General features: G+C 34.5%; 1 protein-coding gene across 1 annotated transcript in view; it reads right to left on the reverse strand.

The window, feature by feature from the left end:
* Window positions 1-6,011: 6,011 nt before the first annotated feature.
* The window catches only part of LOC111410670 (ribosomal lysine N-methyltransferase 4), a 6,229-nt gene continuing 1,062 nt past the window's right edge, over window positions 6,012-11,178 (reverse strand). The window contains exons 3-5 of the mRNA XM_023041130.1: window positions 10,817-11,013; window positions 8,977-9,232; window positions 6,012-7,216 (exon numbers count right to left, since the gene is read on the reverse strand). Of these exons, the coding sequence (XP_022896898.1) occupies window positions 6,542-7,216; window positions 8,977-9,232; window positions 10,817-11,013 (1,128 nt within the window). The 3' untranslated portion in view covers window positions 6,012-6,541. The remainder of the gene's footprint in view (window positions 7,217-8,976; window positions 9,233-10,816; window positions 11,014-11,178) is intronic.

The raw sequence follows: 11,178 nt of genomic DNA on the forward strand, positions 1-11,178 counted from the left end.
ACACAACATGATCAAAGCTAGATCCCCCTCTTCATACTTAACCTCCAATGTCTCTAAATTTACAGCAATTTCCTTGAACACATCAAGGGGGTCTTCTAGGGATCCTGTTTCTGCCATGCGATGAAAATACAGCTTTTACTTTAGAGCCAGTTTGCTAGTGAAACTTTTAGTCATGCACAATTATTTTAGTTTCAACCATAAAGTAGTCGTCATTTCCTCATTCAGGACGTTTTATAGAATATTATTGGATAAATGAAGATAAATCTGCGATAAAGCCTACTTATCCTTCCGTTTGTTTCTCCTTCATTGTCCACTTAGTCGGCATCTCGTCAAAATCCAGCAATGCATCGTCCAAATTCAATCGTGCCAAAATTGCCTTCATCTTTACTTACCACAGAGAAAACCTTGTATTGCGATCCAACAACAGAATGTCATACTTCATGACGGTCATCTCTTAAAAACCTCAAACAATCCACAAAGAACCAAACTCTGATACCACTTGTTGATTCCAAAGGGTTGTAAGAACTGATATTTAATGGAGCAATATGAAATAACGAAAATCACAACAATGAAATAAGGTTAAAAGTAAAGAAATAAACGAGAGTTAAGCAAGGGAAACAATGTTTTATTATAACAATATGGAGAGAAAATTACAATACAACAATTTTTTCTTAAACAAAATTGAAAGAAGATACCACTATTTATAATTATATATCATATCATAAAGATGGAAATAATATAAAGAATAATGTTGAATAATATTTTTCCTATAAAATCACGTGAAAATAAGGAAACAATATTGTTCCAATAAAATTAAGTGAAAACAAGAAAATAATATTTTCAAAAACATACTCCCCAATTTGGGGCACAAAATCTAATAAATAGTGGGGCTCAAACAATGGCTCAATGTAATTGTGAATTTCTTAAAAATAGTGTCATATAGATAAAATAGAATGTGTTTCAAAAATCATCTCCAATGCAATTTGATGGAGGCTCCTTGAATATGATGATGTTGCAGAGAGAAAATAAATATTTTCTAGAGTTCCATCTAACTTCAAAATCTCCATTAGACTTGCTAACTTAATAAAATTTATATTTCATGTAAAGATTCAAATGTAATTTTGTTATTATTTTAAGGAAAATAAGATACCAAAATAATAATTTATAGAATGAGTCGATAATAAATTTTGATAGTTGGTGTTTAGTTATTAGACATATGTCTCCTGACAAATTCTTCATTTGCTTGGGCTTCACAAATGGGCTACAATGGATTGAAGCTTCAATAGACTTAATTGGACTATTTGTTACGTTAACTTAACAAAATTATCAGCGTAAAGTTAAATGAGACTTTAAAATTAAAAAGTAACGTACGATGTCACTTTTTCTATAATGAAAACTTCGTTCACATTTAACATAATACAAAATAATTTAACATCTAAGAAAAATTCTTATAAGCATATTGAAAGTTTAGTCAAAGAAATAATGTTCTATTAGAAATTGATTTTGTGATATTTGAATTAAAAAGTAGCACAACATGTTATGTCATTTTTTAATGAAAATGTCACAAAATGCAAATGTTAAAAAAAAAAATTGTATAAACACCATCACTGTGCATCAAAACTTGTTAGCCGTATACAAATCACCTATCATCGAACATTTTCAATGCAATTTACAGGTTATTCTTGTCTCATCAAATACATCTTCATCTCTAACTCAATAGTATATCATGTCTTTCATTTGAACCAAATCATTGTTTGTACATAACCTTCACATCTCTGTCTCATCTCTCTTTTTGTGGCATTAAATAATAAATATGGAAGCAATTCAATAAAGTGATAGAAACTCAAAAAGGAACTAAAACTAAAAAAAGTAACAAATAATATTTAACACCAATCAAAATCTTAGAATAGTTTCATGGAACGATTGATCTTCTTTTCCATTTTGTCTCTTTGAATTATGTTTCACTTTTATTAACAACATATTAACATGAATTTGAAAGCTATTAAATAAAGTAATAAAAATTAAAAAAGTGACAACAACTCAAAGATGTGACAAATAATATTGAACATCAACTATAATAATTAAGATATTTTGGCAATTCTAATGGAAAAGAATTTTGATTAGTGTTAAAATTTTGGGACAATTGAAACCTCTGAAATCCCTTTCGATATTATTCATAAGCAAGATAAAAAATCAATTTAACTTTCTGAGCGGGTTGGCTACAGCAAGCTTATCGACAATTCCTTTGAGTTTATTGTAGAATCTAATCATAGTTAAAGCTGCCCTTTTGTGTAGAATAAAGAGACCCCCTCATTCGAAAGATTTTTTTATCTGCTTTGGGTTTCAAAAAAATTTCTATTACAACCAACAAATCTTTTGTCTACTCAAAATCAGTAAGAGAATACAGTACTTCATCAGAAATCGAAAACATCAATCATGATGATTCATAAAGGATTCTAGTATTTTTCATTGAATAAATGCTACTTGTTGACTTAAAAAAATGTATCTCTAACGTGACCAAAAGCTCACGACTTCATGTAGATACTCTCCTGTATACTAAGATAAAACCATTATTCAACCGTCGCCTTCTCTAGTGGTTGTAAAGGTGGTGATGATCACTCCAATTGTCAAGTCAATCGATAACGATGAGATATATAATGGAACGCAAGTCACGTGGAGAATATATGGAGGTAGAGAAATATGTATGGTTAAGGTGTAAAATTGCATTACTTGCAAAGGGCTAAGTGTGTGAGTTTATATAGTGGTGAATGTGAGGTGCTGACTGTAAGATGAGAAGATACGTGGCTTCATCTAGTGGCAGGGGCATCCCGTGTCTTCTAGGTATTAACTCGTCAATCACAAGTTGAAGGGCATTTAATTCTCTGAAAAGTGGACTGACGACTTGACTTTTGGACATCTACTACAGAGACGTCACATCAATCAATCATAAAAAGCTTTGTTTAAAAAAATCTCTTTGGGAGATGTGAATCATGAGATGTATTTCATTAGTAAAGCAACTCATCACTTCGGGCATCTCATCGGCTAAGATATTGTTTAAAAAGATCTACCTAGAGGGTTGTTGTCAGCCCCTTAAAGGTTGACATGCACAAAGATATGGGCATGCCTTGCCTTCATGCTAAAATTGCACGGACAAGTATGTTGATGGTGTACACTTTGGGAATCGGGAGCAAGGCAAATGTGGGTTTCAATTTGTGGGCGTTTTGCTTCAGTTTGGCCGGTGTCAAAGTGATGCAAGTTGGCAGAAATTACGAAGACATGGATGGGTCCAACTTCTTGTTCAGTGTGCTCTAGTCCACAAATTTGGGTGTCCAGAACAAGCACATGTTTGGCATGTATTGGGCAATTTTCTTGGTCCATACTAGTGGAAAGTATGGGCAATTTTTGGGAGATGTCATGGGAGGCAATTTTTTGGCAGTTTTAACCATAGTGGGTTGGTTTATCCCTTTCGTAGTTAAAGGTGTTAACTGCATATGAGTTTTGGCTATAAATAAGTGCAGGATCAGGTGGATGAGACACAAAAAAAAGTTGTGTGTTCTTGTATTATTGTGGAGTAATAAGACGAGTTTGGTGATTATCTGTAAAAATATGTGTTCCTTTCTTAACATTACCGCCTTTATCGTTGTGTGTATTGTGCGAATTCATGGGCTGATGGAGTGAAAACTCAGTGCCATCATAGGCAAAAGTTGGCTAAGTATTTTACCAAACTTTGTCCATGTGATAGTTGTCCTCTGAGGCACATCGGATGAGGCGTTACATGTGGATTAGATGTGGAAAGGGTACTTGCCACTTAGCTGCTCACGTGGTGATGGTCTGGAGCCTAATCAGAATAGGCATAACACTACCCAAAAAAAAAAAAAATAATAAATAAAGGGTTGAAAACAAAGTCATTCAATAAGTGAAGATCAAGGACACAAACATTTCATATAGAAGATTGATTACACCTCAGAAGTTCATAAGATATCAGACTAACTTTATTAAGGCACTTCTCAGTTCTCACATCCCAAACAAATCGATCGAAATACTCCTTGACTGTGTTGTTTTTGGCATTTGGATAGAGCTCCGAGGAATGATAGCTCAACCTCAAATGATAGCTCAATCTCAAAATAGGTCTGATCACCCTTCACAAAAGTTGAGTGGTTGATCGAAAGTGCGACATTGATAGGAATAGGAGATTCTGCAACGACTCATGAGAACAAGAAGATTAATTTTCATAAAGCACTGATCAAGAATTCAATAAAAGTATTAATGCTCACATTGGATTTGTTTCACAAGCTATTCCTCTTAAACATATTTTTTCTCGAGTTTTGCCAATATTTTTCTCCCACAAAGCAACAAGATCATTGAATGAATATATGTTCTCAGGAGGCTTGATGTAAAAGGATCTTATTCGATGTTCTTAGATTGTCCACAACCTTGATGGTGTAGGCGCCAATATCTTCTTCATCCCTAAAATCATAGCCAGAAACACTAGTTGTCACGACGAGGACGGCAATGGTGGTGTTGATGGGGATTAGCTGGCCCGAAACTCCAATAGCGTGTTGGCTAGAAATCAACAAAAACAAATAACAGATTTAGGGTTTGATTGGGACTGATTCTGGCTTTTTTCTATCTGTAAAATTCAATGTATTACTGAAAACTTAAAAAACTCGGTATATTAGTCAATTTCTTAATAAATGGGCAATACTGGTTGGAATAAACTCCTTGTACAGACCCATTTTCACAAGATCTGTACAGGGCCTCTCATATGGGGGTGGACCCCACATGTGGACCCCATGTGTGGGGTCCACCTCTATGTGAGAGCATCTGTATAGACTCTGTGCAAATGAGTCTGTACGAATAGCATTTCTCATACTGGTTACTAATTTGAGTTCGTTTTTCTTTTAAAAAAAATATTTTTTTTAATGCCTACATATGGCAAGGTCAGAGATAACATCTAGTGCATTAAACGTTTATGTGATGCTAAGGGGAACTCATATTACGAGATCTGGGATTGTTTAATTACCTTATATAATTGGTTGTTAATTCTGGAAACGCATTCTTAATTAAATAATTTGTCTGTATATTTCAAATTAAGAGCTTGTTTGATACAACTTAAAAATCAATTAAAATCAATTATTTGACCATTATTTTACTATTTCAACCGTCATTTTTGAATTCTTATCTCATAGTTAAGACTCAGCTTATCTCTAGCGATCATTTTTTTTAATGACCGTGAGTGTCCGAACTAATTTACGTACACCTCGACTAATCTCATGGAATCCTAAAGTTTACAGTCGGGTACTCACCTGAGTGGCCTTGAGAGAACTCAAACTAGCGACCATTAGGGAGTATATCCAAAGTTTGCCCACTGAACATCCCTTGACAAAGTTACTACTAACTTCACAAGCTTTGGTGTAGCTAAAAGTCAAAATTTTAATAAAAATTGATGAAATGTATGTTTAAATTTAAGGCCCCGTTTGATTGCACGAAATTTTCCATGGAACTTGGAATTCGAATTCCAACTTCCACTTTTGGCCTGTTTGATTGACAAAATTTTCCAGGGAATTGATTTTCCACGAATTTCTAGGTACAACACCTTAAAGCGTGATTTTCCACCTTTTTTTTTCCTAGGGGATAGGTGGTTTTTGGTTTTCCACCTTTTTTTATTTTATTTTTTTGCTTTTTTTATTTTTTTTTTAATTGTTGGCAATGGGAACAAATTTTAGGAATAATTGTAAAAGATGATATTCCTGAAATTGACAATTTCCACGTAAAACAAAGTCAAACGAACATCAAAAAATACTTTTACTTCAACATTTTCCACGTGAAAAATTTATACAATCAAACACAATAATTTACAATTTCCATGAAAACAATTTCTAGGTAATTCAATTCCTTGGAATTCATTTTCTTTCCATGTAATTTTCCTACTTGTAATCAAACGCACCCTAATTGTTGGCTTTAATTTAATTTTTAAACAAAATTTTAAGCCACACCAAACAAGGGCTAAAGAGATGAAGTTTGTACTTCAAATTAACTTACACAACTTTCAAATATGAAAATACAACTTTAAAGAGTTTTAAGCTAGCAAGTTATCCAATTGATAATATGTCAACAACCGAAAAGTTACATAATGCGTCAACTTTCAATGTTGTTATCACCGAGCATCTCGAACTTAGTCCAGTAAGCATGTTCACTTGGAAGATACAGGGAGTAAGCTTGTCGTCTTACAATATTATGTTATACGCTCACTGACCTTAAAAGTAGAGTCGACGCATTGGAGACTAGTAATGAAGAAACACCACGAATTTCAGTGTCGGTGGCAGATATATCTCAAATTCCATGTGTAGCGTACAACATAGTCTCGTATGATCCCAGCAAGATGTCAAAATTTCAAAATAAATGGCAATATCTTCCAACTCTGTAACTCGAGTTCTTCCAACTTCAATGACTCCATAGCTTGGTACAAAAGCAGTAGCAATCAGTACCAGAAACGTATAAATTTGCAAAGGGTACTTCCAATTATTCACTATAACAGAGATCATGTCCTCTTCACTTTTCTCCTTGAATAAGCTCCCTTACCGGTTGTCGGAATTCTAGCAGCAGCAGCAGCAGCATAACATCTCAGTTTCTCGAGGATTTTCCTCTCACTGATACGTAACATCAAGGAATGATATAATTTAAACTCAGTTGCGCGGCAACACCCACACAATGATTTAATGTCATCATCCAGAGAACTAAGACCATACAAAGCTTCCCGGGAATCTGCCAGCGACAAAAGAGCTTCACAAACATCTTTAGTTGGCAATAAATTATTGCTCATTGATCCTTTCACAAACAGAATGTTCCCTTTTCCTGCGAAACAGAGGCTTGGAGATTTGTTGAGATTTCCCACAGCCGATAATGCAAGATCAATTTCATGATATTCCTCCTCAGGTAACAACATTATGTAAAGTAAAACCAACAAGTCAACTTCTGGTTCCCCATCAAATGAGATTTCAAAATATTCGGTGTTTTCACTAAAACATCCAGAATAGTCCAATTTTCTCCACAGTGATAACCTTCGTCTACTGTGGCGACATGAAAATAAAGATGAACTCCACTGAAGGACAAGTTCTAGATCTATATTGACAATGTCAAATGGGTTATCGGGTTCTGTGAAGCCGTATCTGTGCAGAAGTGCAGCATTACCCAAGGATCCATATGTGTTAAAAACTTGAAAAGATTGCAATGGAAAGAGGCATCAATAAACCATAAGTGTTTACAAAAAGTAGACAACTTTGCATCAGTCACACAAAAACAAAATACATGATTGCAAATAATTCCAGAAAAAATTTCATGGATTAAATTATATGGGGTTAAATCTAAGAAGTAAGAAGCACCAATACAGGCACGCAATTTTTTTGGATACGTCATCGACACATTGATTAAAATATTATATTTTTAATTTTTCCTTTTTAACAGTCTAGAGTAATAATTAGGATTCCTTTACAAGTTTGATTTATAATAGGAGCTCTAGTTCTCCTGATAGTAGCTCTTCCGCTAGCAATCACTCTTCTGCTTTTCTTAAATCTTTCTTTTGGCTTGCTTTTAGTTCTGACTTTCACGTTACCATTAAGGGCGGGCTATCATGTATCATTCCCGAACGCAATGGCTCCCCGTTAAGGCTCCAAATGTAGCATTTTCGACAGCGGCTATCCCGAGCTAGCCATCAATCGTTGTCAGCCTCCCTTACCCCACAACCCTCACTGAAATTCAATTCAATGAAAGGCAGACCCCATAGAAGTAAGCTTGAGCTAGCTTAGCGAAGACTTCTCAAATACTCTCCAGCCAAACCACAGAGAGATTGGAGGTAAAATGGGAAATTATAGTGGTAAAAGGTTTGCCTCCTTTTTAGATTTAGAAAACCTCTCTTTTATTTTTGAATTGGGGGTAAAAGAGTAATTCACTTGTTAAGAAATTAAGTCAATTTGATTTTTTTCCATTAACTATATATCCTAAACACGCCTCTTCACTTTTTCTTCAACAAATTTGGGTTTACTGTCTTTAGTTTTTAAGGTTGTTGATTGAAATCCTAGTTCGAGTTCCCTTAAAGTCATTGAAGTGAATACTCGACTGTAAACTTCAGAACCTCGTAGGATTTGTCAAGGTGCACGTAAACTGACTTGGACACCCACGGTCATCGAAAAAAAAAAAAAAGTTGTTGACTGAAATCGCAACCTGTTCAGTTATTCTTCCAAGAATTAGGATTTAGCTTCTTCGGTTTCTTTAGCCACATGACCGAAATCCAATCTAGCAGCCCAAAGTTTGTTGTTAGTTGTGCCTCGCCGCCTATTTCACTGAATAAACATGCATTCTTCAATTCTTCTTCGCAAGTGACCTCAACCACGAGTCGGCAACGTGTTGGAGACGTAGCGGTGTTGGACAATGAAATGCCGACAGAGTGTCAGTGATTCCCAAGGTAAAATTATTGTAACATTCAAAAGCCTTATGCTCACACTTCATTTCCTCAGAAGCATACTTCAGCAACGAGCTATATGTGCACATAAAAGCATAATTCCAACTCATGATCAGGAATGAAATTTCTAGAAAGTGGAGCGATATTCAGGAGCTCTTGTTAGTAGCACAATTTTTTTAGTAAAACTAACCAGAGAACCTATATAAAACTCTGGAAGTAAAATTCTTTGAGCGACTGCTAGAATTGTGTCCACATCAATAGGTGTTTTGGCAAGGCCGAGTTAAACTAGCTGCTAAGTCTAAACTACCTATGAAAAGTTAAATAGAGAAGATGACCATCTTGACAGATACAACTCTCAAAAAAGACGGGGTCAATCTATCTCCAAGAACAAAACTCACGTTGTTATACAAAAATATAACCAAGCAAAACAACATTCTAATAGCAGTTATAACAAACTACCTTTAGCTGACATAAAGAAATAGAAGAAAAAAAAATTATTGGAAAAAAGAAGTCCATACCTCAGCTCCAGCTTTAACATCTTTAATCATGATCATCTCCAGAAATGTTGGGTCATCCCCTGAAGTCCAAGAAGACCCCATATCACCCCCACTAAAACCATCCTTTTCAGAATAAGAATCTTGAGCCATGGGTTCATCATCTCCATCAATTTCATTATCAATATCGCTGTTGTCAATGTCAGAGTCATTTTCTGATTCAGAATGAGAAGATACGGCTGTGAAGTGAACATCCTCAGCAGCTGTCTTGTGATTAAAGCTGGACATTGTAGAATATTTTATTTGTTAAGAATTGGACAAAACAAAACCATTGCAATAACAAAGAGGAACAGGACAGTTTTTTTTAAAATTTTTATGGCCTGCCAATAACATTTTTTTCTTTTTTTAATAAAAAGAGGTAATATAAGATCAACGGTTATTCCTGCACTTGCGTAAATGACATGTAATTCTAGATGGCCGATTCACAAAAGACATGGAAACAGTTAATCCACTATGCCTTTACATGCAAATAATCCACTATGATTCAGTGGAAGACTGGTCACGATAACAGCATACGGATTCATGGTGAACGAGCGCGAACTAGAGTTGATGTTGTGTTTCAGAATTCATGGTTTCTTTCCAAACCCCTTTTTTCTTTTTAAATTTTCATATTTGCATACTGTAATAGTAGGAAAACAGAAATTAAAGTCTTCAACTCAAATTACAGAACATTTGAAAGGGAATCAGCATGATGAACTTGCAAATACTACCACATCCAGGTGTTTGCTTGTTCAAGAGCATTTATTATTGCTTAACAGAAATACTACTCATCATTGAATGGTGACCCCTTCTAACAATTGCTCAACCTTGGTGATTTAAACAGAGACTGCTAGTTTGGAACACAATTCTGGATAAGTCTAGACACAAAATGATGAAGATTTTAGCTTTTTTTCCTTCCTTAATATTGTCCATTACTATCCAATCCTCTTTACTAAGCACACCGAAAAATTTAGCATCTATACCATAACAAGAAAACAAGAACGAAAAAGAAAAAGCATTGTCCAAAGTGATATCCATTTGATGCATAATAATTCATGTTAAAAGTTCTACCAAATATCTTGAAATTACTGGATTTTGTACATTGGTCTTAAAAAAATAAAAAATAATAAATAGAAGTGGGAAGGCTTAGATCTTTTGAAAATATGCAACAAATATTGTTTGTGGATTGAAAATCAAAGCATAAACTGAAATGAAATGGGGGCAGGAGGGTTAAACTTGAGTCAACTACTACAACAAATGACAGATCAATGTTGCATTCTTAATAAGCGCTCGTATTATCATATTATGTACTCTTATAATTTCAGAAAATACATTTTTGAACTTCCTTAAGCTTTCAAATAGTTCCATGCTGTCGATGAAGTTCAAATGAGGATTAATTTTGATATATGAAGTACTAAAGATTACATGGTGTTTAGCCCTGCCAGTAAATTCCATCTTAAAGTACATTCATGACCAAAATTGTGAAATTATCAGCAGAAAACTACCCTTGCTGCCATATTATGAATACGAAGTTGCAAATGTTTACAAGATGAAGATTTTCCATTGCTCGTACAAGAGATATATGGAATATGGATATTTCTCTACAATGGTCCATTGTGCTTTATACGAACAAGGAAGTACAATCATGCATTAATTTGATTGCTAAACAAAACATTACTTTTCCGTTTCATTTTAATCCCAATTTCCTTCATTAATAGCTATTTGGACATTTTTTTCATGTAAAAATATTTTCCCTGTGCTATGTGCATGATGTCGAGCTAGTTTCAATAAAATTACAAAAATCACAAGATCACGTAGAACTTACAGGTCTGCCAAAGGAACCATCCCAAATCCATGGTATTTGTCTATCTCAAAAGACCGCGAAGAAATCAGACTTCTTGCAGTAAAATACTCTTGGATGCTAAAAAAATTCGGATTAAGCTCCAATAAAGCCGAACCAAGAAGCGGTTCAATACACTCTTTCCAGTCTTCATAGAACAGGGCTTTGTCTTCTTTAACTGTCTGCCTAACAATTGCCCCAAATACTCAAATATAAATCTACATAAATAGGTGCACATAGCCAGTGACTGTAACGTGTTTGGCTAAGCTTGAAAGCAAATTACTTTTAAATAGCTTTTTGCTTCAATATGTATTTATATAAGTTACATTAAATAGAGGCGGATTTTT

This window comes from Olea europaea, chromosome 2, assembly GCF_002742605.1.
Source record: "Olea europaea var. sylvestris chromosome 2, O_europaea_v1, whole genome shotgun sequence".
NCBI classification, from domain to species: Eukaryota; Viridiplantae; Streptophyta; class Magnoliopsida; order Lamiales; family Oleaceae; genus Olea; species Olea europaea.